The following is a 27,588-nucleotide window of genomic DNA, read 5'->3' as shown; positions in this document are numbered from 1 at the left end:
TGAACCATCGCGGGGTCAAAATGGTAACGTTGGACGACAATCTCGAGACCCCTCATCATCACAGTGCAAATGGCGCCGTGACAACATCTCATTCTGCCACAAGTCTCGTTATATGTATGTACACTTTTGTATCGCATACCGTGGCTGGCAACCATCATTACGTTTGAGCGTCTGAACGATTCGTCCCGATACGTTGAAACGCTTAATTTCCGCATGATGACATCGCGAAATGCTTATCTTTTTCCTGTTGGTATTCAGCTGCTCGTGTGCCATCGTGTGACTTTTGGGGGATTGGATGGAAGTGGCTGACATGATATCACCTCGGCAATTTCCAGGGCTTGATGTTGGGAAAAGGACAATGATCTGATTGATTGGTGACTTGTGGTTCCATCTCGTGATGTGACTGTATTATTCTGACGGTTCTCGCATCGCATTCTATTCATTTTCAGTCACTGCCATCTTTCCATTGGATCTTGCTAGAGGCGCATCCCTTTAAATTCGGGTTCAGGGTCCACGGCTCCAGGCAAGCGATGGGTGTATCTAGGCTTTCAAGAAGACGAATCAACATATTGCAATTATCCAGTAGATCACACGCCTTCGGTTGCTTAATCCATGGCTCAGCTTAAACAAGTCACTGCGTAAGGCCCACCGTTGATCCGCTGGAACAAACGCAGCCTAACGTGACCTTGCGACCGAAACACCGGCCGGTGGGATCTACAGGGCCAAGGACTACCGATCTACCGGATATAAAGGCCATACCAGTATATCTTTACCAAGCGCTCATTGGAGCATAGTTTCAAGATATTGAGGTTCCATCGAAGTTCAAGACTTCATCTCTGACAGGAATACCGCTCATGCTCAGGTACAAAGCGTCTCAAATAGTCTCACTTGAATACAAGCGAATTAACCCTCAACACTGATATGGAGTCACCCAACGCAGAAGAAATCTTTTTCTTTGAATCGCAATTGTTTGCATCTTGGCCATTCTCGCAGTTGACTATCTTACCAGCGATAAGATAGCACTCCACGACCTTCTTGGTAGATGACCGCCGAGTGGTAAGATGACGACGATAATTAAGATGCACAAAACCCGAAATTATCAATACGAAAATCACAGTCAATTGTTTCATTACCAAAAACATCCAAGCCTCACGGCTCCTGTAGATCCGATCTCAATATGCAAGAACCAATGAATCCAAGACCCCTAAAATTACACACTCCATCACCAGCGAGGCAGTGCAAAATCACCTACAGAAACTTTATCGCCAAGGGGGCCAAAACACCAAGAATCCTCGTGCCGACTTAGCCGCCCAATCCGGCTCAACACTCTTGGCCAAGTGGACCCAGCTGACGTGTATTGGAGCGCCCCAAACGTGTCTTTTTCACCTTTTTCTTTACATCAAACACATTCATTCACTTCTCTACACAGCCTTGATAGCGCTGTCGTTTATTGTCTGTTTGTTTCTTGGTATGTTCCGTCGCGCAAGGGGTATTGCTTGACTAGACCGACGGGAAAAGCACAGGGATCTTATAGGCTGGAAGATGCCGAGTATGGGGTTCGAGGATAAGACGACGTACAATGACAAGTATGTCGTTCTGTACGACTTCGGCGAGACGGGTGAGTTTTGAGAAACGAGTGAGAAACGAGATGGGATGAGGTGCTGATTCGGGCAGATCATGATACGGCTATCAAAGAGTTCAAGACCCTAGTGGCAGACCTGGAAGAAACTGGTTTCGACGTTGAAGTCAGAGCGGGCTATGAACAATCCCTCCTTGTATTCGCCAAAGCACCACGCGAACTCCTCGGCAACGCTGTCTACAAGTCCAGGCAAGTACTTGTTCAAAACTGGAACAGGACTCTATTAACAGAGACAGCAGGGTTAAGGACTGGCTATACGGCATCACGCCGAATCACCCTGGCGGTGATAAGAACACAGTCGTTGATGGAGCCTATGAGGCAGAGGATATTCTTTCGGTTTATCATATCGTCAACTGGTCCAAGGATCTTGGTGGTGCGGGCATCACCCCCGGGACAGGGAAGTGGGAGAACGTCAAGGCGATATTTCCTATTCATAATTCCAAGGTCAATCAGTCGTTGCTCAAGTATCTGAGCAGAAAGTTTTTCTTGTCGAACGAGGATATTGATCAGATTCGCAACCTTCACGGCTCAAAAGTACGCCCCCTTTCACCCATCTGTATAGACATGTACTTACAACCCCAGGTCGCTTTTTACTTTGCTTTCATCCAAGCCTATCTTCTCTTCCTCACCTTCCCCGCCATAACAGGCGTCATCGCATGGCTCTGGCTTCCACGCTATTCCCTCGCCTACGGCATCCTCACCAGCGTGTGGTGCACCGTGTTCCTCGAGTACTGGAAGATTCAGGAGCTTGATCTTAGTCTGCGCTGGAACGTCAAGGGCATTCATCATGTCAAGGTCAACAGACCGCAGTTCAAGTATGACTATGAGTATGTTGATGAAGGCGGGCGGAAACACTACTACTTTCCTAGATGGAAGAAGGTCGTGAGACAGTTGTTGCAGATTCCGTTCTTGATAGTGGCGTTTTTGGCGCTGGGGATTACTATCATTGCGGTGTTTACTATTGAGATTTTGATCTCGGAGACGTATGCTGGGCCGTATAAGGATTACTTGGTAGGTCACTATTCTCACTAACAACCTTGTAAGTTATCTAATTTAAGCAGGAATATCTTCCAACTATTCTCCTGGCTGTATCTCTCCCTTACATCACCTCAGCCCTTGAAGACGCAGCAGAATGGATGACCGAGTTCGAAAACCATCGCACCGCCGATCTACACGAAATGTCACTCACCCAAAAAGTCTTTGTCCTCAATATGTTCACCAACTACCTTCCCATTTTCCTCACAGCCTTTATCTACATCCCCTTCGGCGGGACAGTCGTCCCCAAACTTGAAAATTTCCTATCAGCTGCATTTGCCAGCGTCGGCAAGAAATTCGTTCATCAGCCGTTCCATCTTGACGCTGATAGGCTGAGAAACGAAGTCATAGCTTTGACGGTCACAGGCCAACTATCAGGTTTCTTCGAAGAGAACATCGTTCCGATGCTGAAGCATAAATTCTCGGATTGGTATCGAGATTATCGCAGGGCGCGATCAAAAGGCGATATGCTTCTTGCGGTGGTGAAGGATGATCCTGAAGAAACAGCTTTCCTATCACGGGTTCGAAACGAGGCGATTCTTCCAAAGTACAACGTCCAGGATGACATTGCAGAAATCGTTCTTCAGTTCGGATATCTCGCGCTATTCTCGCCAGTCTGGCCGATTATCCCAATGGGCTTTCTCATCAACAATTGGATTGAGCTACGATCTGATTTCGCAAAGATCTCACTGGAGCATCAGCGCCCCGCACCGGTTCGCTCAGGTGGAATCGGCCCTTGGATCTACTCCCTCGAGGCGTTAACCTGGCTCGGAAGTATCTGCACCGCAGCAATTGTGCATCTTTTCAGCGTCGACAAAGTCGGCAATACAATGGGGAGCTGGGCTACTCTCCCCGTTACCGTTTTTATCAGCGAACACGTTCTTCTTCTTCTCCGATCTCTTGTCCGCTTCGTTCTTAAACAAATCGGCTCTGAGCGCATTCGAGAAGATTATAATCAGCGCTATGCGAACCGCGTTAAATATCTTCAAGAGCTGGAGACGAAGAAACAGCAGTCTGGACTAGCTGTACGTGAAGCGCACCGCGAGCGACGCAAGTCGGTTTTGGTGATGGAGAGAGATCCATTTTGGACGAAGCAGGTCCATGACGGTGCTAGTGAATTAGCAGGTGTCACACTCATCCAACAGGTCAAGAAGAATGAAGAGCCAGGGGATCAGGAGAAGAAAGACTAGGCGCAACGCGCAACAGAATCAGTGTATAGATTACAGACCAAATTGTTCCATATGTAATGTATCTTTATTAATTCTTCACATTCATTGCCTCGGTCCAACGGTATATTCCATCGCCAAGACACGGCCGAGACATTCGGCCGTCTAATCCGAAAGAGATTTTTAACTCTCGTCATCATTCCAGACTCGTCCATCACGCGATTGTTGCAGGCTGGTTGCGGGGTCTGAACCTTAATGCGCCGGATGCGAAAAGAACTGTTCAGCTCTCGAGGTGAGCTGACGAAACTCGCTTCTTGGTGACTGTGTTGGGAATAGAGTGCCAAGAACGTCTTTCGTGTAGATAAAGTATAAGGATGCTCTGACGCCATGTACAATGATCTGATTGCCAACCTCAATTACACAACATCAAGATGAGATTCACTGGTATTTTCTGCACGGCTTTCGTGGCTGGTACTGCAATTGCGTTTTCGCATGATGCGCAGCATCGTCTTGGTAAGCAGATCAATATCGCTGGCACAACAGACGCGAATCCGAAATGCAATCTTCCGGCTCCGCTGAACCCCTCCAACGATGGGCTTGAAAGTTCTCATGATTTATTCTCAAGCAAGAAAGCGCTTCAATTGATGGTCAAGAAACATCAATCCCTCGTCCGCATCCCTTCAATCTGCTATGACGACATGGGAGACTTGGATACAGATGATAGATGGAAGCCCTTCAACGACATTCCAAAGATGCTCAAGAAGGCATACCCTACCGTGTAAGAAAATTCAATTACACTCTGAACGATGATTTTAACGAAATTCAGACATAAACACATCACCCCAGAAAAAGTCAACAAATTCGGCCTCGTCTACACCCTCAAAGGCTCCGACCCATCCCTCCAGCCAATCCTCCTAGCAGGCCATCAAGACGTCGTTCCCGTAGCCGACGGAACACTGCACGAATGGGTCCACCCGCCCTTTGACGCGTTTTACAACGAAACAGACGGCTATCTCTGGGGCCGCGGCGCCTCAGACGACAAATCAGCCATCACAGCACAGATGTCTGCTCTAGAAGCACTCTTATCCCAAAAGACGTATAAGCCGCGCCGTACAGTCATTCTAGCTTTTGGTTTCGATGAAGAATGCTCTGGTCATCGTGGAGCCGGTCATATCTCGAAACATCTGGAGGCGAGATATGGAGAGCATGGCATTGCTGCTATTCTTGACGAAGGCGGTGCTGGGCTGCAAAAAATGGGCGATGTTTTGTACGCGCTGCCTGCTGTTTATGAAAAAGGGTATCTGGATGTTTGGTTCAACGTTAGTGTCGTTGGCGGCCATAGTTCAGTGCCAACACCGCATACAGCGATTGGCATAATGGCTGAGATTGTTACTACCCTGGAACACAATCCCTTCAAGCCCGAGATCGCCAAGAACGGAGCTATTCATCAATGCCTCGCTTGCTTTGCCGAGCATTCGCCCCATGTCTTTCCCGATCTCACTAAGCTCGTCAACGGCGGTGATTTACAGGGTGTTGCCAAGTTCTTGACTAAGTTGTCGCGCGACATGCAGTACATGGTTCAGACATCACAGGCAATTGATGTTATTTCCGGTGGTCAAAAGATCAATGCGCTGCCGGAGTTTGTGACGCTTGGTGTTAACCATCGGTATGCGCCGCAGGATAGTATTGGGAGCATTCAGCATCGGATTGTGGGGTTGATCAAGGATATTGCTGAGAGTCACAAACTTCGAGTTGAAGCTTTTGAGGATGATGCAGACTATGATGAGTATCTTGCTGCTAACGATCTCTCTCGCCAATGCAACAAGGACGAAGATCTCTGGCAACAAAAACACAAGGGTGTTCTGACAGTCGCAGCCAAGAAAAAGTCCTACATAACACCTCAATCACCAACAACTGGTCCAGTCTGGGATATCTTTGCAGGAACAGTACGACATTCATTCGCGCAAGAGGCAAAGACAGTAGTCGCAGCACCAGGAGCCATGACAGGCAACACCGACACTCGCCATTATCTCAGTAAGTCTCTCCAGTCCAGGGTATTTCGTTCGTTACTGACTCCCAATCAGATCTCTCCAAAAACATCTACAGGTGGAGCCCTGGCAGCCTCAAGTCCTTCTCCAATATCCACGGCGTTAATGAACGGCTATTGATGAGCGAGCAGATGAACATGGCCAAGTTTTACTATGACTTCATCCGTAATTTCGATAAGGCCAATGTCTAGGGGGAAAGCCATGTAAATACGGAGTAGGAGACCATATTCATTCACTGATTATTCTGTCGTAATTCTTCCGTTCATCTGAACTTGTTCCGTTCCGTTTCTTTCGCGCTGGGTTGGTGTCCACTCACCTGTTACATCCGGCACTGAACCCCTGTGCGCATCATTTTCCACCAATCACTTCAATCGTCAACTTGCCAAGGCTTTGAGATTATCTCTGTCGATTGAGTTTTGAGAATTAATTAGAATCTACGATTGACTTTACAAGGTCAAAAGCTATACGAAATAGATAGTATTAAACTCGTATTCACCACTTATAGTTATAAACAACCTTATATCGAAACGCCAAGTTGTTTGCCGTTGTTTCTGCAAACAGTTTCGCAATGCCCTCGCTCAATCGCCCAAAGCGCTTAGAGGTCCGAGATATGAGACGTCTCGCGTAACTGACAAGACAGGGTATCTCACCAAACTCACCAAATCTCAAACAAAACCCCCTTAACCAGTTCCTCCAAACATTACCAGACGACCCTCAGCGTCTAATGTAAGGAACAGTTTCAGTTGGCGCGTATTATCCACCGATATTCCAGCAATGATGTGCACATCCGAGAAACAAGGAATCCTCCCTCCATTTAGATAAAGCTATGGCTTCTCCCTCCTGTTTCCGTCTCTTCTTTCTTTTCTCTCTATCCCATTCTTTCCATCACAAGATCTGATTCTTACTTTTTCGCAGCTGTTGCTTGCGCCTTTCTTTTCTTTCTCTACGAGATTATTTCATTCTCTGCAGACCCTGGTGGTTCAGCTATCCTTTCGTGTCCAACTCTACGAAAATACTTCTTATCACTATATCAATCCTTTAAAAGCAACATTCAAGATGCGATCCTCCTTCTCTACCGCTCTGGCCCTCGTCGCCGCCCTTCCCACCGCCTTTGCGCACTACAACTTCGACGCTCTCATCGTCAACGGCAAGGTCACCGAGCCTTATGAGTACGTCCGCAAGACCACCAACAACAACAGCCCCATCACCGACGTCACTTCCAAGGACATCATCTGCAACGCTGGCGGTCTCGACAAGGATATCCGCGCTGCTACCAAGACTCACGCTGTTTCTCCCGGCGATGAGGTTGGTTTCACTGTCGCCAACGACATGGGCCACCCCGGTCCTCTGGCTGTCTACCTGAGCAAGGCGCCTGACGGCACCGAGGCTTCTGACTACCTCGGTGACGGCGACTGGTTCAAGGTCTACGAGATGACATGGAAGACCATTGGTGCGAACGGCATTGAGTGGGCCAACTACATGAACGGCCAGTCCAACGGTATCACCAACTTCACCTTTACGCTCCCCAAGGAGACTCCCAAGGGTACTTATCTCATGCGCGCCGAGCACGTCGGGCTCCACGGCGCTAGTGAGAAGAACGGTGCTCAGTTCTACATTGGCTGCGCTCAGCTCACTGTTGATGGTACCGGTGCTGGCAAGCCTTCTCCCGTTGTCTCTCTCCCTGGTGCTTACACCGCCACCGACCCCGGCCTGCTCCTCAGCATCTACTACCCTCCCGTAACAAACTACACTGCTCCCGGCCCCAAGGTCTGGCCCAGCGGCTGTGAGGACCACACTCCCAACTTTGCTGGCCAGGCTAGCGACGGTGACTGCACCAACGACAAGGGTTCCGACTCCGGCTCTGGCTCTGGCAGCGCTGCCCCCGTTGCCAGCGACGCTCCCGCTACTGAGGCTCCTGTCGCCTCTTCTCCTGCTACCGATGCCCCCGCTGCTTCTGCCCCTGCTACCACTGAGGCTGCCAGTGCTGCTACTCCCACTGAAGCTCCTGTTGAGCAGCCCGCTGAGACCTCCTCTGCCCCCGTTGCTACCAAGGCTCCCTCTACTGGTGGCAAGTGCAAGGCCAAGCGCGCCGCCAAGCGTGCTCTCAAGGCTAAGCGTGCTCTCAGGAAGTAAGCTGAGATTGTGTGAGATGGATGGTTGAGTTTCTGATCTTTGCGTGGATGGAATGATGGATCATTACTGGATCCCACGTAAAACTTATTCTTTGTACATAGTGATTGAGTCACGTATACATATAGCAATTGACGTGTGAACAAATGAGAGTTCCTAGACTTTTGACATGCTTTTCGTGGCCGTGAATGATTCTCATCCTCTGATGGCTTTTACCCCGCATGACGTGAGACTGTTTTGGAGGTTGATGACCCGACCATGAGTTTTATTTCTGTTGTGGCTTGCACATCACCGCCACGAAATGCTTGTCAACACCGCCACAATACAGTCTTCCAACTTTCAACATCATCACAGAATCTTCAAGTCAACCCATCAAGAACCTATTCCCTACCTTCTTTAAATGCAAGACTTTCGTATCTGATACAACGATCTTGATGTGTTGTCTTGAGTATATTTGGATCTCAGATATGGAAGAGCTACAGTTGACACTCCAGATTTCCCTCTGAACCCCATCCAGCTGACTTGGCTCTTTTCGATCATGATACTTATACTTGGTAAATGACGAAGCGACTATCAAAAGACCAAAATGGGAGTTTCGGATCGTCGCTCTCTCAGATGATTGGCCTAACTCATCAATCAACCCCGTTCCAATAACCTCTGGACCCCTATGGCGTTATCTCAGCTCAAATGTCGCCATCAAGCCCTCTGCATCCTCCAACGCAGTACGGTTGCAATCTATGCATGCAAGTCCGTTTCAACTATTGAAGCACCGAAGCCTTATCGAACACACTATAAACAACGTGCCGTGTGCAGAGATCGAAGCCTACTGCATATGCGAGATCCTGCTAGTCAAAACGATTGCACTCCATCTTTGACGCGCGGCCTATGCGTCTATCACTGTACTTCAGATTGCGCCATCGATGGATGAATGTCGCAAGGTGAGATTGTCCAATTAAGATTACTTTTTTGGGTAGGACTATCAGTACATATGCGAGGATATGGCGTGGGGTATCACAGCATAATATCAGAGATAAGAACTGATCTCGATGCTACGCCGTTATCAGTATACTGCAAGCCTCGAATTTCTCTCGGTAGGGTATTTTGTATGTCTATTGTTCTGAGAGTAGAGCCAAAAAGCTCTGACAAGAGACATAAAGTTCTGGCGTCAATAAGAAGTTACTTCACGATGTCGATAGTCTCATACAGCTTGTCCACTTTACCAAAACAAGTCCGAGGATTATTGAAGGCTCCTTGTTGGCTGCCTGTCAGTTCAACACCATTCTAACGTCCAAAAAGCAAAGAAAGGCCTTTACATGCTGCAAATCATACGTGCATTGGGAGGCAGCCCGTCTCCCGTCTCTACGCCCTTGGTATATGTATACACGACACCAACTTACGTAGCTGTCACCCTATAGAAGAGGCACAGAGTCGGAGAATCTGACGCGGTCCACTTAGATTCTGCAGATATGAGTGGCGTGCATGTTATTGAAGTTAATGGACTTTTGCCGTATTCTGGACTGCTCAAGAAGATGGGAGACAGTATGAATAGAACGAATATGGATAGAAATTAATACTGGGCCTGGATCAAAGTTTGATACGAAATAAGTTGATAGATGTTGGTGGCCTTCAAGATGTCTGTAGGATGACGGCCGCTGGAGACCAACCTATTTGCTTTGAGCATAAGCAAGAGACGTAGGGCTTGAGGGAAGCCACCTCGACCCAGATTGATGAACAAGAATTTAATATAATTACAGAAACCCGTCTTGGAATAGCTAGTGGAAGGGGATGTCGGTAGAAAAGCCAGCCACGAAGTCAAGGCTAGATTGAGTACTTAGAGATGCTCACTGACAGCCTCCGTCACGAATTCAGACAATCTTCACCGAACAAATAATGCAGAGGGCAACTCAAAGCTGCCGAACTTGGGAAAATGAAATCCTGTAGAAGGTTTCGTACCCAAATTTGCCAAGGAGCGACTTTTGTTGAAGTTGGGTCAAGTCCCGTCAGCAAGCGGAGAAATCACAAGCGAAGCCATGTCCGCCCCCAAACCTCCATAATGACCAGTTCAACGGCAGTAACCTTGCCGCAAGCTCTTAAGAATTAAACTCTAGGACTATGATCACAAGACATCCCAGAAAGTGAACTGTCACCCAAGCCAAAGGTTTAAATCCTCTCCATACATACGGCAATTACCTCCTCGATTTGGCCTCGTATTCCCAGCCGCTGACCCGATACCTGGGACGACTGGAATGCGGGAACCGTTGAAAGTCAGTAAAGTCCGACGCCGTTGATGAGAGACAGTGAGAACGTGGCTAGAGGGTTTGGCACCGTCGCCAGTCATGTGTGAGGCGCCGGCACGCTAGTCAAGAAATCAGGAACGCGCTTCTACTGTAATGCGCATCAGTGCGTAAAGTGACGACGTCTTGATTGAGTTACAAAATGGACTTTTGAGGAGCAGCTTGGGATGAAGTGCATTGTTTACAACTGGTGAGCGGCTGAATTGGTGGCGGACTTCTTGTGGACGTGTTGCAACCAGTATGTCAGGCACGAATTTCAATTAATCGTCCACGTTTTTCACCGTAGAAAAATGGTACAGACGAAGATGACTTTGTGCCATCTGCCGTGTCAGTTAAGTGTAACTTGGGCGTCATGATCACGAAGATTATACGAGATGCAACTTGACAAAGAGTTATCGTTCAAGGAAAATCCCATTAAACGCAACACGTAGGGGAAACTACGAGCCTCGTATCGCCAGACTCCAAGCTGCAAGGCTCTCAAGCAAACCTGCCAGACAAAATCTCGGGGCATAGCTCGATACCCTAAATCGCCAACCTCAAGTCAACGACACTTGAGGCCCGACAGGATAGAGTACTGGAGGCTTGCTTACCCGATGTGACACAACACCTTTCTCCCATCCCATCCGGTGAATCCGCACTTCTGGTGGCTTTTTTTCTCTCTCAGCTACCCAATGTTGTAAGACTTGGGTCAGCATGCAGAAGGACGGTGAAAAATACATCTACTAAGGGTATGCTGTGCTGTAATGCATCGGATGTCGGGGGGTATAATGACGGCATGGATATAATTCTGTTGGAGGAGTAGCTCGGATGGGCTTACGTTAGGGCAACGCAGTCATTGGACAATGCCGTGAGATGCTTACTGCACGTGGGTCGTGTCGATTTCAGGCAATATGTTGAGAGAGAGTCTGACTGCAGATCAGGCGTTTTTTGCGAGTATGGACTCGTATGTGATTACTTTGGGAGGTATCATGGATGACGGCGGGTAAACAGCACCTACATTTTACATGTTAATGGCCTGATAGTGCCGTGATAAAAACAGAACTCCATGTGAAAAAAGGAACGCTGAGCTGAAAAAGTCAATTACCATACATGACAGTGGTAAACATGACATTGCAGCAAACAAGGCTCGCTCGGACCCAGAGAAACATGCATCATCCTTTGAGCTCTACATGGATTAGACGTTCAGCCAGAAATCAGCCGTAAAAAAAAACAACTCACAGTGGCCGTCGTCAGCTGACCTGTATAGCCAAGGATTCTCCAGTTGTGGCAGAACAACTATTGTCTGCAGGCGTTAAATAAAGTTACCAAACATTAACAGAAGCTCGTTAACGCCAAAGAATTACATGGGAAAAAGGAGACAAGTAATCTGGGGGCCAGCCTCTCGTGTTCTGGGGGGACCAATTGAAAGTGATGGCGCCCTGGATCGTCACAACGGGCGGATAGTTTTTCCCAGGTTCGATCAGCCATTCCCCGCAAATAAGCGGCGGAAAACTCTATTCCTCGTGCCGTGACTTTTCACTCTCACGGAATTGATTCTCTCCTGGTGCTAGACCTGCAGCTGAGATTTGGACCAGCCAAGCTTAGCTGTAGCGATTGAACATGCAACATGAACCAGGATTCTGTTTCTTCCCCGCAGCTGGACCGACCTGAAACGTCACGATTATTCAATAGAAATCTACTCACCCAACCTTGGCATATCTTATCATGAGTGTAGGTAATTGAGTGCAATCATCACCGTCATGGTTGAGAAAGAGAACACAGACTACCAAAGTTAAAAATACCCGAGAAAAAAACGATCTCAACGGTTCTAACCGAGAGGGTATTAGTCAAGGAGTTATGCACGTTGGCAAGAATAGAATCTCCCGTGTCTGCACAGGAGCAGCCAATGAGATGCGCGATTCACGGTCTTGAAATCATGATCAACAGCGAGCTAAAATCAGGCCAAGACTGTCCCCGCGATCGAGCTTATGGCCCTAAGCTTTTGGGGAACAGGGGTCCCCTGTTTAGGACTTGAACTGTAATTCGCGTGAGTTGGCGGGCCACGGCCACTATTGAAGCGACACGATGTTCTTGCATCGGATCCTCGGGCGGGGGTTGATGAAGCGAGTGATCTGATCAAGGTCTGGGAGGAAGAACAAGAGCAAGATCGGCAGAGCATAGCAAACATCCCTTGCATATCGTTAATTCCACCATCTTCTGATGTCTCTTCTCAAAAGAACAAGGCCCCCTCACCCTCCATCGGTTGTCGGAGACGGAACGGTCGGTCGATATTCCTTCCCCCTCTTTAGGTGGACCACCAACACCCAATACCAAGAAAAATGTGGCTGCATGCTTTTCTCTGACTGGTGCCAACCCCTCGCAGCAATGACATGTTTCCTCTGTGGCTGCAGCTCTCGCTATATTTACCAACAGCTGCTATTCTGTTTCACCCTTGCGTGGCTGCTCTGTCTACCAATCAATGCACTCCTCGTATGCTGAAATGTCCCCCTTTTTCCCGGGGTCTCGTATTGAGCAAGAATCGGGACTTTTCACACTTGGCGAGCTTGGCCCCAATTGATTTGAGATTCCGGATCTATGTACCTCCGCGCGCATACGCTGGGACTAGTTCAGCTCCGTTGGCAGGAGAAACACGGCAAGAAAATAAGTTCTAGATCGCGGCTCCGAGACCTTACGGGGATCCATGCTTGTCTCACCCAACCTCACCTCTTGATCGTGTTTATTTCCCCTTCCCCTGGTGAGTTGTCCGTGTGGTGAGACCTAACAATGCCCATCAACCTGCATTAGCCAGCCTTATGGTCAACCTCATTTAGCCTTGATTGCTTTGCGGCGGGGGAATAGAGCCCCAACTTGAGCCTCTCCTCCAACGAGATGTTGCAGCTTCAACACCATCTGCAACCTGCAAGACCTCGTATTCCTGAATCGGTGTGTGATGCCTTCGACCTGCAGCCAGCGCATCCGCCCCGGGCGTGAAAGAAAAACGCCTTGTGTGCGTCACAGCTGCCATTACTAAATCGTTGCACTCACATGTATATGCGGTGCTACTATCTATGGGACCACCAGACCAGACCTTGGGTCCCATTCGGCTCGTCGCTCTCCGTTTCGTGATGGATTCAGCCGACCGCCGAATCACGGAGATTATCTAGCATGTCACTGGGGCCTGGTCTACCGTTCCAAGACACGCAGGCGGGACAGAATTAGAAATCGCGGCACAAATCAATAAATCTGGATCAATCACGGCACAGGACACTAGCCTCGATTGAGTTATCGCTATCAAATCTTGTCCGGTTTAGAGCCGGTTCTGCCTTCACGTTGCAAAAAGTAAGCATAATGTTGGGCCTGCTCCATGTCCCGTGCTGTCATGGTTTGTCCCCAGCCCAACCTTCTCATGCCCCTGTCCTGCTGTGTCTGCCTTCCCTGTTCCTCGGGCGTGGTATATGCAACCCCCCTGAACCCGACCGACAGCTGGCATCCACAGTTGAGGCTGGCTTCTGGGATGTATGTCACACTGCGAGAGGAGGATTACGGTCTAAGAGAGAATTTAGCTTTGGAACTATTGCCTTGGGGCATCATGCTTCCCAAAGTAGCATGAGCTGACTTCCTATCTGGATGCTGGGATCATCTAGACCCAAGGATGGGCACCTAAGCATCAAGATTTCGTATTCACTATGCAGTCAGAAATCTCCTACTTAAACCTCATGATATCCTCGCCAAATCCGTTTCTGTCTCTTCACTCTCAAGTCAGAAAGGCACCGGTCTCTCAACTCGACTGACCTCCTCCTTCACTCGCTCCCCTTCTTTCGTTTCTACCCCAATCACTTTCGTTGCTGAAAGGCCTGCAGTCGCCTATCATGCATATCAAGTACCTCCTCATCAATCTTTTCGCCCTGGCCGTCTCGGTCAAGGCTCTCCCTGATGCCGACAACGACTTCGGTCTTGAGGCTCGGGATGACTCCGACGCTCTCGTCCAGCGCTGGGACTGTGGCCATGACGCCAAGGAAGTCTACGGCAAGTGTGTCTGCAACGACAAGCAGCTCACCTGGAACGGCAAGAAGTGTGTCTGCCCCAAGGACACCACCTGGCAGTATGGCAAGTGTGTGCCTAACAAGCCCTCTTGCCCCAAGCCTCAGGTTTACAACCCTCACTCCAAGAAGTGCGAGTGTCCCTCTGGCACTGAGTGGAAGTACGGAAAGTGCATTCCCAAGTGCCCTCATGGTCAGTCCTATGACAAGGACCAAGACAAGTGCGTCTGCCCCAAGGGCACTGAGTACAAGTACGGCAAATGCATCCCCAAGTGTCCCCACGGTCAATCCTACGATAAGGACCAGGGCAAGTGTGTTTGCCCCAAGGGAACTGAGTGGAAGTACGGCAAATGCATTCCCAAGTGTCCTGAGGGTCAGTCCTATAACCAGCACAAGGACAAGTGCGAATGCCCTGCTGGCACATCTTGGAAGTACGGCAAATGCGTGAAGGACTGCCCCAAGGGACAATCCTACAACTGGAAGACCAAGCAGTGCGAGTGCCCCGAGGGAACATCCTGGAAGTACGGAAAGTGCATCAAGGACTGCCCCAAGGGACAGTACTACAACCAGCACAAGGACAAGTGCGAATGCAACAAGGGCACTGAGTGGAAGTATGGCCAGTGCGTGCCCGTCTGCCCCAAGGGACAGGAGTACAACAAGTGGTCTCACAAGTGCGAATGCCCCAAGGGAACCTCTTGGAAGTACGGAAAGTGCATCAAGGACTGCCCCAAGGGTCAGAGCTACAACCCTCACTCCAACCAGTGTGAGTGCCCCAAGGGAACTGAGTGGAAGTACGGCAAGTGTATTCCCAAGTGCTCAAACGGTCAGTACTTCGACAAGGAGAAGTGGAAGTGCGTCTGCCCCAAGGGAAAGATCTTTGAGTACGGCAAGTGTGTCTGCCCCGAGAACCAGGTCGAGAAGTACGGCAAGTGTGTCTGCAAGGACGGTTTCAAGTTTGAGTACGGAAAGTGTGTTCCCGAGTGTCCCAAGGGCCAGACCTTCAACAAGCACACCAAGAAGTGCGAGTGCCCCTCCGGCAAGGTTCTGAAGTACGGAAAGTGTGTCTGCCCCGACAACCAGGTTGAGAAGTACGGCAAGTGTGTCTGCAAGGACGGCTTCAAGTTCGAGTACGGAAAGTGTATTCCCCAGTGCCCTCAAGGCCAGACATACGAGCACGGAAAGTGTGTCTGCCCCGCCGGCAAGGTCTACAACAAGTGGCACAAGAAGTGTGAGTGCCCCGAGGGCAAGGTCGAGGCCTACGGCAAGTGTGTCTGCCCCAAGGGACAGATCGAGCAGTACGGCAAGTGCTCGTGCCCCAAGGGCCAGTACTACGACCGCTGGAGCAAGTCCTGCAAGTGCCCCAAGGACCTGAGCTGGGACGGACACAAGTGCGCCTACGACTGCGGCAAGGACGCCGAGTACAAGTACGGCGGCTGCGTCTGCAAGAAGCACGACCAGGTCTTTGACAAGAAGTCCAAGACTTGCAGCTGCAAGCAGGGCTGGTACTGGGACCAGCACAAGGGCGCCTGCAAGAAGGGCGGCTACTAAAAGGTGTTGAACCCGGGGAGAGATTGAGGGGGATTGTTGCTTGGAGGACAGCCTGGAAGAGGCTCTGATGATCTTATGAGATTGGCTTTGGCTTTGGCTTTGGCTTGGACATAGCATGTTTACTTCGCTGGACATCTTCTTTACACTCCTTATATACTTTACTTCATAGTGGATAATACTTAAATCAAGGACATTGAGTATCACATCTTTTGCCTTTGCCTCAATGACTTTACTCTTTTCACCATGGCCGACTTGAAGTTTGGTGACTCGGTCAATGAGATGGCGCTCAGCTTAAACCACACGCAGTTGGACTTTAGTCTCATAGAAGCTGGCCCCTGAGGCTGACCCACCGTGCGAGACACGTAATCGCGTCTGTATATATCATTCATTGTTTATTGCCTTTCTGTCACTCTGGCTAGCGGAGGAAAGAAAGCTTAGGACCTTGACCCTGAGTGATAAAAATATTAGGTAAATTTAGCTTAAGCTTAGGGTGCTCTCTACCAAGTTTATTTCAATATCTTATATATTAAGGTTTAAGTGTTTTCTTGCCTTGTGAGGCCCGCGAATTTCTTGGTCTATGATTTGGCACTGTTGGTTCTGCCTCGCCACGCAATCATGCATGAAACTGCAGAGGCTGAGTTTGTGTCACAGGAAATGGTTGGATAGCAATGGAACTTATATGGTTGCCTCGTTCTGCCTCACGGCTGAAATTCGCAAGCATCGGAAGCGGGGTTAGCAATTCTTGTTCTTTTTTCAATCTCAGATCTACGCACACAGCTCGAATCTTTCGAATCGTGACACGTCTTTTGCCTCTTTTCTACCTAACTTTACTTCACCCTTGTCGCAGAATCTCTCTGCACACATTGGCTTTGCGACATGTCCGATCCGCTTTCTGTGGCGGGGAGCGCGGTCGGCATCATTTCGCTGGGTATACAGGTCTGTCAAGGCCTGATATCTTACATTCAATCCCTCAAAGGACAAGATCAAGACATACAGGATAGTCTGAACGAGGTTCAAACTATCATATCAATCCTATACTCGTTGAAGGGTATTTTACCAAAGATCGACAAAAGCTCAGCTGAAACACCAGCCCTTCGTCGGTGCTTGGCCGAGAGTGAAGCAAAGCTTCGTGAATTCCAGCAATTCTCGCTCAAGCTCCGTGGTGCGGAAAGTACAGATCATGATGTGTTGAGAAAGATGGATAGTGCCAGACGTGCGCTATTATATCCGTTGCGGGAAGGAAAACTGAAATCACTTTGCCAATCATTGAAGGGATTGCTTCAGAATTTGAGTCTCGGTCTGGATTTAACCTCATTGTATGTACCTAACCCTTCCCCTGCTGAAGTATTATACTAAGCAAACGCTTAGGGACATTGTAGCCGGAATCCATACTAATGTTGAGGACCTTGGAAATGCTTTCAAAGACCAAGGCGCAAATGTGGCCAAGATCTCTGATCAACTTCAACTCCTAGACAACAGCATGGAATCCTGCTATAAGGATTTGAAGACTGAAATATCTCAGGCTCAAATGTTTGCGCAAGATTTGCGACAAAAGATTGGTGGACAGCTGACGCTGATCAAGACTGACGTTGGCTCTCTTTTGTCCATCAATCGACGCCAGCAAGAAGACATAAATGAATGTTTTATGAAAGCTTTGGACGAGCTTAAACAACAAAAGAACTTTGAGAATGAGTTGATACGAACAACGCTGGTCAGCCATATCATAGAGTCTTTTTAATACAACGCTAACAGAATTCCGTTAAAGGGTATGGATAACATGTCGATTCAGAGCACCAGTTCGAGACAAGCCACCACTCTTGTAAGAGCAAGAAATTCCAAGCAGTTCTCAAAGAACCCCCTTGGCTGTACCTGCGAGCGACAGCATAAATCTTCGGCATTGTACTATCGATTTTGGCATGCTACGTTCGAGTATCAACAACATAGTCCTGGTCAACATGCACGTAGCTGCAGATATTTCGGAATTGATCAGCCGACGCAAAGAACGGCCAGGGCGCAGCTTCCTTTCAAGCTCTGGTCTCTATCTTCAAGAATATTTCTCACATGTATCGAGTATTCTCTCGGGACAGCAACTTCTGGGATGTCTATTCGATATAGAAGCATTGTCCCAAAACGCCAGAGTCCAGTTTATCATGTGTTGGATGAGCTCTTCGATCGTATAGCAATACCATCAACACGCGTCACGGCAAGCGAAATCCCATCAAGGTTTGCAGAAGCGGAGCGTGCCATACTCTCTCTTTATAGAGACAGGGAGTCCTCTCCATATGATAGAGATGAATATGGAAATAGTCACGCTCGGGTCAGTTGCGTGGAACATCCCTAGTCAACGACATAATCTGACCGATTCACAGCTAGCCTTTGGGTTAACAGTCATCGCAATCAAACTACAAAAGAGCACTTTAGACAGAAGTATCGCTCAATTGACTATTGAATCAATCTCCCTATCGGCTAAAAGACTGCTCGAAACACTTGTTAGTGCTGCGGTTGATGAAAATGGAAAAATGTCAGTGAAGAGCCCTCAAGTTTCTAAATATGAAACAGACAAGCTGATATTTTTGTTATACGATAGAGGATTTTACACTTCATTTCTTCCATTGCTTTTGCTAGATGAGTGTAGAAGTCTAGCTCAGTTTTGTCTAACAATATTTCGTATGGATTTGCAGTACGTCGTACCTGCCCTAGGTATGGACGGGTGTCGGCCTAGAGACCTATGGCCTTTGATAGATGGCAGTGAGTGTTGTAAGTCTTTCGTACGCGAATAATGTGCTTCTCTAAGTCAATTATTCAATTATAGTTCACGAACTTCACCCACTTCAGCAGGCAATATATCAAGAATCTATCAGCATGCTTGAAATAGCTCTCTCGAAGTCCCCAGTGTGGATACCAGAGGGTATATTCGGTTTACTTATCGTCAGACTCTGTATATATTGGCCGGAGGGCCTAAGAAAGATTCTGGACACCAAAGCCGTTCACTGTCTGGATGAAAGAGATCTCGGAGTTGCTGTTGATGAGGATTGCATCGAATCCGTGGATCTAATATTGAAAGCCGGATGCCCGGTCAGCTATGAAGATGAAACAGAAAGCATCTTTGACAAAGCTTCCGAGCGATGCATGGATATCATTGCTTCGAACTTAGCCAGAAGAAGATCCGATCTACTTTCTCTAGCGCAACAACATCAGGTTGTTTCCCAAGATCTGGTATTTACTTCTGATAACCCCGATGACCAGGCAAGCTACCTTTGTTCATGCCTTGATAAGTCTGGCATCAGAATTCCCTTGGCACTCAGAGTCCCATCCTCCTATTCAACGATCTACCACGTCCGCGGAATTTCAATTTATCAATACCCTATTCTTTTCAGACATGGTTTTACTCACTTATCGCGGCACAACATCTTTGGACTCTTGCCAACTATGATGCGGCATCATTTCTTTGACTCCAATCGGCTTATCAACGATTACGGGAAAGATATATTGGAACTTATAGATTGGCTACAAAGCCAAAACATATTGGATCAGACACCAACAGATCCTGTTAATCTCGGACTTAATATCCAGGCTACTAGTTGGCATTATCTGTCGAGATGTTGCGAGGATATATGGCCCGGGCGAGAATTCTTTATTGGGAAGGCAAAGGACGCCCTCGGGGTTCCGGTACTTGACAACTGCCGATGCTGGTGTGCCCCCTTGAGTAGGGGATGTACGCCACTAACGACAGCTTTGAAGTCATACGTCAAAGAAGTAGATGAGCCAAGCTCACCTATTTTATGCGACTTATTCCACACAGCCATTCGAGATACCGAGTCCAGTGGATGGCACGTAAGAGGCCGGTGTAAGGAGGTTATCCGATTTTTAACTTTCGAGGCTCTAGAAATGACACATACTTGTTGTGAAGTAAGTATAACAGCGCAATGATTCACGATGATTATATTTGTTGACCCCAAGTATAGTTCACTGTCATCGATAGGCCAGATATATCACGAGAGGAATTTCATGTGCTCATGAATTGCGCCCCAGAAAGGTGGCAGAAGATCAGAAGTGATCAGCGTGAACAAGAGAACGCCGCCCTTCTAGAAATCTTGATGGAAGAATTCATAGCATACATGATCCAAATGCAACCAAACCCAAGGTCTCTCGAGATATTTGTGAACGGTTATTGGCGGAGGCGCATGTCGGAAATCTATGCTGTTGACCTCAACGAGGTCAAAGTCATGAAGAATTGCTTGGTTGGCACCAAGACTTGTGAGTGCAGCTGATCTAGGATTTCTGTTCCAACATCAATAGTTGCTAACTTCCTACAAAGTCGTACTACCGGACAGGGCTAGAGCTTTGCTTAGCGAGGACTTCAAACTTATTGAACTGCAAGACCTGAAGTCAGCGCTGCCAGTTGGAGAAATATCTCACGGCAAGGAGGTAGGGTCAGGCGATGCGTCCTTCAAATTGCTTGATCGCTGTAGTGATTGTATAGATCGCGAATCCTTCAAATTGCTTCGTCACTGTAGTTATTGTGAAGATCCCAGATGAAAATTGAATAAGAAGGATTAGTTCAGGGTGCGAATGTTTCGGCCAGTTTATATAGGAATTTAGTACCAAAGAGATTGGAGACTATATATACTTTAATCTGAACAACTGGTGATACCCGCTACTTATTTTAATCGTGGCACGGCTGCATATTCCTATCAAATAAAGGATTATGATATAAGAAATCTAAAAGCAAAAATCAATGGCTCAATTACTGTAAAATACACAGGATGCACTAAAGGTCAACTGTCCGGAACGATTGTGTATTGTACTAATTATCATTATGTCTTGTTGTCTGCTGGGCCATCTATGTGAAAGTCCATTTAATCTACCAGTATCGACTTGCGCCGAAATCAATTGCATCTTTTGGATACAGCGGTCGATATGATTTGCCATATACCACAAGCAGGAAAGCGGTTATATCGATAGCGGCTTGTCGTCAAAGCGATACCAATAACGGTCTCAACTTAATCGACAATCAACAGAAAAGGGTCTTGAGAATCGAAAACCAGATCACTCCTTTAAGAGCAGTGGACGACACCATCACTGTGAGTGTGGCACTCCTTAGGAGCCTCCTTTGTAGCACTAGGTTTGGCAGACTCCGCCTTGGTAGGAGTCTCCTTCTCCTCAGCCTCACCAGTGCATCCCTCACCAGGAGCAGCAATGTCATAGGCGTAAACGTCAATAGCGAAGTACTGAAGGGCATCGCTGTCGATAACACTCTTGGAAGGGTCGGTCTTGGCGAGTTCAATGGCTTCAGCGTAGTCCTCGGCGAAGTGGTCGACGATACCCTCGCTGATGGTGGGGACGTGGAGGACGCGGTGGAGGAGATCAGTGGCCCAGAAGGTGTTGAGCTTGGATTGGGCGACGGTGTAGCCGAGACCGCAGACGGAGTCGAGGCTGCGGCGGATCTCGAAGGAGCGAGGGCAGATGACGGTCTCGGTGGTGGCGTTGTCACCTCGCCAGTGGCCAGCCCATTCTACAATTGTTAGTCAGATACTCATATTTAGGCCATGGTAACAACTTACGGTCCTGGGTAGCGCAGTTCTTGTCAGGGTCATCGCAACGGAACAGCATACCAGCCTTGTTGGCGTTGATAACACGATCATACCAACCAATAGGCGTAGCAGTAGATCCATTACCGAAGTACTTCTGCTTAAACTCAGACTCATTTCCCCATCGGAGGAGATGATCCTTTGCGTGCTGAGCTAGCTGAACAGTCTCATCTAGAGCATTGGCCAGCTGGCGACGGAGTGTCGCGTTGCAGGACTGGTGGATGGGGTAGTCCTTGGTCCAGCCCTCAGACCAATCGTACACGCTGTTGGTAGCGGTGGTCCGGGCAGCAGACTTTGTGGTGCTGGTCTCTGCGCGGCCGAAGATGGGAGTGGCGGTGGCGGCTCCGAGGAGGAGGGCAACGGCGGTGGTCTTGAACATCATCTTAACGGTTGTTTGGGGATGGAGAGAAGTAGCTCTGGGATTGGCAGATGAGATGAGGCTGAGAGGCTGAGGAGACAAGTGTTATGCAGGAGGTATTGGATGGTATTTATACAGCCCTTTTGCGGTCCATCGTAGCATCCAGGTTCCCAGATTCTGGATAGAACCAGCCACTAACTGCTGAAAATCCTTCAGATCCTTGTCTCGGTGTCTATCGTGGGGGCTCATACAAGGTTTGACGGTTGAACCGGTCGATGCATTAGCAAACAGAGTCCGTCGAGAGGTTTTGCAGTGGCGTCATATGCAAACAACCAGCAAATCAGAATCTATCAGAGTTACTGCTAGTCTCGGTGTTTTCTGTCTTGACATGTCTATCAGGGTTCTTGTTCCCACTGCGCGGTAACTATCAAGGTATCTTGGCACTAAGAGTCTGTGGATCGGGACCCAACGCTTATTCTCGATTAAGGTAAATAATATGCTTAACCCGCTGCTGCAACCTTGTTGGTCAGCTATGCTTAAATCTCTGCGCTCCTGTCCCCAACTGATTATTTGATACTTGACCTAATGGCGCGTGATCGGTGAGATCGTTTGCATGCATGGTGAGGCATTTTACTGAGGCCCGGCTCACGTTCCCCGACGAGTTCCTGCATGGCTTGATATTATTTGTGTTTCTATATGCTGCTGCCAGTTTATTGACAAGTTTGGGTCAGCTAGACTCGACTGGTAGTCAGCTTCGTGGTTGGGGGTCCACTATTGGCCAAACCTTGAGGCTTCAGACCTCCAAAAAGGTCCTCATCAAGGCTAGGTTCGGAGTTGAGACGAAAGACTAGATGGAGTGTGAGACGGTTTGGGATAAGCGAGCCTCATATAGGGTAAAAATTGCATCTCCGGGTGAATGAAAGATACTTGGCCGACAACGTAAGGGTTGTAAATCATGGTTACCGCACCTGTGGGAGCAGGAAAACATGGGAGCTTAGGCTAAATTTACCTAAAGATTTTCATCACTTAGGATCAAGGTCCCGAGTTTTCTTGCCTTCCCTAGCCGCATTACAGTTTGAAGTCAAGGAAGCATGCAATGATTCTTATATGAATGTTAGCTATCTACTTCTCATATCGAACTCGTCCGATTGAGAAACCGTGCACGGATTAGTTGGGCTTGCACAAAGAATCAGCTGGCTGTCTCATCACTTGAAGTCAATCGAGCCATTGGCCAAACATAACTATTACAAAGTCGAACTCAGTACACATATTTCACGATAGCCTCTTATGTGTCCTGAAATATCCTCTTTCTCTGTGTAAAACTGATTGATTAAAATTGCATGCCATCCCAACTTCACACCGCGCTACGCCTTCTCCAGATCACTAGGCCTCGCCCATAACCCCTCCGGCTCAGCGCCCTTCGCAACCCTCAACAACTTTCTCTTCTCCCTCTGCTCATTATACGTATCCAACCACTCCTTCGAATGCCCAACCAACGGTTCAATCTCATCACTAACAAGACTGGAATTCGCCCAGTCCAGTAAATCCCTCACATACTCAATCTCTTCACCATCTCCCGCCAAACTATGAAACTTCCTCCCACGGCCCTTGCTAGCAACACGCTGGTCATATTCCTGTCGCAGAGATTGAATATTAGGTAGAGATGTTTTTCCAGTGAGTACACGAGCGAGAACTTGTGCTTGGAAGTCGAACAGAGAGAAAGTTGCGGTGTAGTACGGTACGCCGATGAATGAGAGGGTTGGATCTTCGGTGTAGAATATGTCTTTGTGGAGGTTATGCACCATATTTCCCTCTGAGGTTATGAGAATATCTCGTGTTGCGTTGTCAGCGGATACATTATCGCGATGATACTGTGCCAGGAAGGGATATGATGTTAGATAGCCCGTTGCCAAAACAACAGCATCAACATCATCGAGAACATTTCCATCACTCAAGACAACTCGACTCTCCACTCTTCCAGCTTCATCCCTCTCCAACACAAACTTCTCAATCTCTCCAACGTGCTCCACGCTCTCAGGAAACATCGAAGGCGGTAGATCAAAGTCTCCACCTCTAGTACTCTGAATAACCCTCTTGGCGGTCTCACTAGTCTCACGGCAAACATCATACGCCGACGCACCCCCGCCAACGACTAAAACCGTCTTTCCTCCAAACTGCTCCGGACGACGATACTGTTTCGTGTGGATAACATCATCGCCAAAGTGAGCTTTCCATTCAGTAAGACCAGGGGTATCCGGGATGCGAGGTAGGTTATAATGGCCCGTCGCTACCACGACAGCATCAAATTCCCAATTGCGTTCAATTATCTTGGGTTCGCCATCGCCTTTTAGAAGGGTTATCGTTCGGATATCCCAGTGGGCTTCATCGTCGCTCTTCTTGACGTCTTCAACACGCGTGTGAAAAACCGTTGCGTCGTCGACGCCGAATTCCTTGCTAAGACCCTGGAGGTAACTCTGGATGCTTTCATGACCAGTGATATCCTCAGTTCCCTTTGGCCAAGGACCAAGATTGCTGTAGAGCAGACTTGTAGGGACGTTATTCCTCAGACCGAAATAAGCGGGGCCGGGAGGAGAGAATGCGACGTCGAGATCGTTCTTGTCTTTAGTCTCGAGGGGATGAGCAGTGCTTCCGTCTTTGGTGCGGCTTGATGAGAATTGTCCTGGGAGTGAAGTCACATAGTCGCCGGCAGAAGGTTTCTCGCTGGGGTAGTCTGTGGTCGCTGCTCTGGGGTCGTAGTGCCATACTCCGGATGTGACGCCGGATCGCTCGAACACAGTGACATCGGCGCCTTCTTTGAGGAGATATGCTGCTGCGCAGATCCCGCTGACACCGGCGCCGATTACGGCTACTTTGATGTCGGGGCCGAATTTGGTGGGCTCTTCGGGAGAAGGGGATCGATCACCGTGGAGGAAAGGACTCATGGTTAAGGTATGGCTGAGGCTACCACTATAGAAAGGCAGTCGGCTAATAATAGTAACTGTATTTTTGGTAGTTTGTAACTGTTTAAATCAGTCGTTTGGGTTCCAGCGCTGAATATAAAACCGCTCAAGACCACTTCATCAACACGGTTTCATCCGGAACATCCATTAAGTGTTACCACTATCGCAACATCCTGTCTGTTTTCTACTTTCTTATCTCCGTTTCAACGGTAAACCTAATACTATTGCTCTATTGTGTGCGTTTCCCGGCCGTTGACAGGTCAATAAGACCCCAGTATGGAACCGTTGAGCACGCCATATCACGAATTATGTCACAAAGGGTATAGCCCAGGACTGTACCGTTTGACGTCAATCTCGAAGTTTATTGTGCAATAGTCTACTATCGATAGCTTAGTAATTCTAGATTGATTGATAAGGCTTGGTATTAGTGTTGAGGCTCAAGGTTAAGAATTGTATACATTTCGTCCTTTATACGTATAGCTCCGACAACCACCGAACTCAAACCTTTTATAGTTTAGTGGGAGTATCATTGAATATATGAAACAAAGCTACATATTTATCCTTCGTTCAGTTCCGCGCCAGCTTAGAGTTCAACTCCCGAAGCCCAGCACGGATCCATGTAACAAAGATGACGGAAGTTAAGGCACAGGACTCCAGGGTCAAGATACCCACTATGATCCTTGGAGGGATCTTTTCCCCTTTGGCTTTCTGGTATTTTGGTCACATTATACCCCTTCAATATCAGAAACCCAACGAGTCTAGCCTCTGCTGAAGCAACTTCAGGTCACCTCCATTAGTCAGCTTCGGACAACTTCCCAAATCCCGAACGATATTCATGGGCATCTGATAATTCCTCTCGGTCCAATCAAATATCCTAAGTCACTATAATCGATCGCTGTGCCGCAAAGGATTCGCGGAGCCGAGTTTCAGTCATCACAAGCGCACGTAATGAACGCAACTTCGGAATATCTTTTCCGCCTTATGTCCTCTCTGAACCCCAGACTATACCCTCTCTTGCTATCATAGCCAATAATGGTTCAATATTTGTATCATCGGACTGCACAGTTGTTACATCTATCCTTGCCTAGCATTCGACGTCAGCTTACCTAAATCGGCAACTCCACCTATGGGATACAGTATCAGCTTATATGCATTGCTAACTCCAATCCTTCGTATATCGCATGCCCAATACCAATCACGAAGCTTTTACTCAACCTAAACGAGTCAAGTCTTGGTTTTCAGTTGACGATCTAACCTCAAATTCGGACCTCGGCAAAAAGTCTAGCTGTTTCCACGTCCCCCTCATTTATCATGAAGATCGCCCTGAAGAAACTGGGGAAGACCAATTCCTCTCCTTCTCATCCACAATGGCTTCCAAATCATCTACAGTCGGTCCAAAGGCCTTGGTCTTATCAGCCCTCACTATAGGTCTTGGTGTTTTTCTCGCCCGCCCTGTTAATCGCGTCACAACGGTTCTCGGCTTCTTCCGCACTCCGTCGTCTACTATCGTCTCGGATGCGGATTTTATAACCATTGACGATACAACTGTCTGCGAGGACGTGCATTTTCATTCTGGGTTGCTGTACACTGCGTGTGAAGACTCGTACGCACCAAGGTTCTCGTGGTTTCCCGGTCTGGGCGTTCTGCACGATCCCCTCACGGCTAGCAAGTCGCGTGGGTCTATCCACGTCATAGACCCCAAGACGTTCAAGTCGAAGAGACTAGAGTTTGAGGGCTTTAAGGGACCGTTTATTACGCATGGTATTGATGTTATTGCTGATCCTGAGGATAAGGATCGTGTTTATATTTTTGCTGTTAATCATGTTCCGAATCCTGAGTACCTCCAGCATGTCGTTGATGGGAAGAAGGATGCATTTGGCGGAAACAAAGCTGCTTCCCAGATTGAGATCTTCCATCATCGCATTGGATCTTCAACAGTCAAGTATGTCCGATCGATCAGCCATGCTCTGATCCAGACTCCAAACGACATTGTTGCTCTGTCCCCGACAAGCTTTTATGTCACCAATGATCATCATTATCGTGAAGGTCTCATGCGACAGGTTGAGGATATGTACTATGGCGCGAAATGGTCCAACACAATCTATGTTGAAATCACCGATACCGACTCCGAGGACTCAACAGCCGGATTCAATGCTTCAGTCGCTCTGACAGGCCTTCATAACAACAACGGTCTCGGCCACGGAAGAACCCCCAACGAAATCGCCATCGGCAGTGCAGCCAGCGGAGACATCCACATAACCACCGTCAAACCCGACCATACCATCCAAGTCCTCGAAACAATCCCCTTCGACACAGCCGTCGACAACCCCTTCTACTACAGCGATCCATTTGCCAGTGGATATAACGACAGCAGCGGTTATATATCTGCTGGTCTTTCAAAGGCCTGTGAGCTAGCAAACAACATTGGCATTGAGACTGCCACTGAACCAGTAATGGTATGGCTTGCTCAGCGAAAGAATGGAAAGTGGAAGAATAAGCTTCTTTTTGAGGACGATGGAAAGAGGGTGAGATCTGCGGCTACAGCTGTGTTGATTGGAATTGATCCAAAGCTTGAGGGGGGTAAGAAGAAGGGTTGGTTATTTGTCACCGGGTTCTATTCACAGCATATCGTTGCTGTCAAGGTCGATCTATGATGGTGTGCATATTGTGGTGGCGATGTGAGATGACTTAGTAGAAATAAGTGGGCGAGCTTTGATAAATCAAACACTTTCTGAAGGAAGTATTTGGTCTAAGACCGGACAATCGTCGCGCGTTACGGAAACTTACCAAAGGCCGGCAT

At 48.2% G+C, this 27,588-nt stretch overlaps 9 protein-coding genes across 9 annotated transcripts; 7 read left to right on the top strand and 2 right to left on the bottom strand.

Annotated features, from left to right (window-relative positions):
• The first annotated feature begins 455 nt into the window (after nt 1-455).
• On the top strand, nt 456-4,055 carry FVEG_10114 (hypothetical protein). The gene is made up of 5 exons (XM_018899173.1): nt 456-1,618; nt 1,675-1,828; nt 1,879-2,173; nt 2,222-2,650; nt 2,701-4,055. Exons 1-5 carry the CDS (start codon nt 1,543-1,545, stop codon nt 3,862-3,864), a joined length of 2,118 nt encoding a protein of 705 aa, XP_018757189.1. The 5' UTR covers nt 456-1,542; the 3' UTR covers nt 3,865-4,055.
• Nucleotides 4,056-4,128: 73 nt separating this feature from the next.
• FVEG_10115 (hypothetical protein) lies at nt 4,129-6,416 on the top strand. Its single transcript, XM_018899174.1, has 3 exons — nt 4,129-4,618; nt 4,667-5,874; nt 5,925-6,416. Exons 1-3 carry the CDS (start codon nt 4,272-4,274, stop codon nt 6,077-6,079), a joined length of 1,710 nt encoding a protein of 569 aa, XP_018757190.1. The 5' UTR covers nt 4,129-4,271; the 3' UTR covers nt 6,080-6,416.
• Nucleotides 6,417-6,925: 509 nt separating this feature from the next.
• Nucleotides 6,926-8,021, top strand: FVEG_10116 (hypothetical protein; the record flags this gene model as incomplete). The annotated part of the gene is made up of 1 exon (XM_018899175.1): nt 6,926-8,021. The coding sequence occupies exon 1, from the start codon at nt 6,945-6,947 to the stop codon at nt 8,019-8,021; it is 1,077 nt and encodes a 358-aa protein (XP_018757191.1). The 5' UTR covers nt 6,926-6,944.
• Nucleotides 8,022-14,052: 6,031 nt separating this feature from the next.
• On the top strand, nt 14,053-15,890 carry FVEG_10117 (hypothetical protein). The gene has a single exon (XM_018899176.1). It carries the CDS (start codon nt 14,161-14,163, stop codon nt 15,877-15,879), a length of 1,719 nt encoding a protein of 572 aa, XP_018757192.1. The 5' UTR covers nt 14,053-14,160; the 3' UTR covers nt 15,880-15,890.
• Nucleotides 15,891-16,755: 865 nt separating this feature from the next.
• FVEG_16724 (hypothetical protein) lies at nt 16,756-17,655 on the top strand (the record flags this gene model as incomplete). Its single annotated transcript, XM_018905965.1, has 3 exons — nt 16,756-17,195; nt 17,248-17,590; nt 17,632-17,655. The coding sequence occupies 3 exons, from the start codon at nt 16,756-16,758 to the stop codon at nt 17,653-17,655; spliced, it is 807 nt and encodes a 268-aa protein (XP_018757193.1).
• Nucleotides 17,656-19,308: 1,653 nt separating this feature from the next.
• FVEG_10118 (hypothetical protein) lies at nt 19,309-20,425 on the top strand (the record flags this gene model as incomplete). The annotated part of the gene is made up of 4 exons (XM_018899177.1): nt 19,309-19,788; nt 19,845-20,136; nt 20,198-20,307; nt 20,363-20,425. 4 exons carry the CDS (start codon nt 19,309-19,311, stop codon nt 20,423-20,425), a joined length of 945 nt encoding a protein of 314 aa, XP_018757194.1.
• A 58-nt stretch (nt 20,426-20,483) lies between these two features.
• Nucleotides 20,484-22,146, bottom strand: FVEG_10119 (hypothetical protein). Its single transcript, XM_018899178.1, has 2 exons — nt 21,444-22,146; nt 20,484-21,394 (listed from the first exon to the last, which is right to left on the bottom strand). The coding sequence occupies exons 1-2, from the start codon at nt 21,850-21,852 to the stop codon at nt 20,937-20,939; spliced, it is 867 nt and encodes a 288-aa protein (XP_018757195.1). The 5' UTR covers nt 21,853-22,146; the 3' UTR covers nt 20,484-20,936.
• An 882-nt stretch (nt 22,147-23,028) lies between these two features.
• FVEG_10120 (hypothetical protein) lies at nt 23,029-24,837 on the bottom strand. Its single transcript, XM_018899179.1, has one exon. It carries the CDS (start codon nt 24,768-24,770, stop codon nt 23,193-23,195), a length of 1,578 nt encoding a protein of 525 aa, XP_018757196.1. The 5' UTR covers nt 24,771-24,837; the 3' UTR covers nt 23,029-23,192.
• Nucleotides 24,838-25,980: 1,143 nt separating this feature from the next.
• On the top strand, nt 25,981-27,525 carry FVEG_10121 (hypothetical protein). Its single transcript, XM_018899180.1, has one exon. It carries the CDS (start codon nt 26,156-26,158, stop codon nt 27,440-27,442), a length of 1,287 nt encoding a protein of 428 aa, XP_018757197.1. The 5' UTR covers nt 25,981-26,155; the 3' UTR covers nt 27,443-27,525.
• The last annotated feature ends 63 nt before the right edge of the window (nt 27,526-27,588 follow it).

Source organism: Fusarium verticillioides, chromosome 9 (assembly GCF_000149555.1).
Source record: "Fusarium verticillioides 7600 chromosome 9, whole genome shotgun sequence".
Taxonomy (NCBI): Eukaryota; Fungi; Ascomycota; class Sordariomycetes; order Hypocreales; family Nectriaceae; genus Fusarium; species Fusarium verticillioides.
The sequence above is the reverse complement of the archived record's forward strand: the minus strand, read 5'-3'. Positions and strand labels throughout refer to the sequence as shown.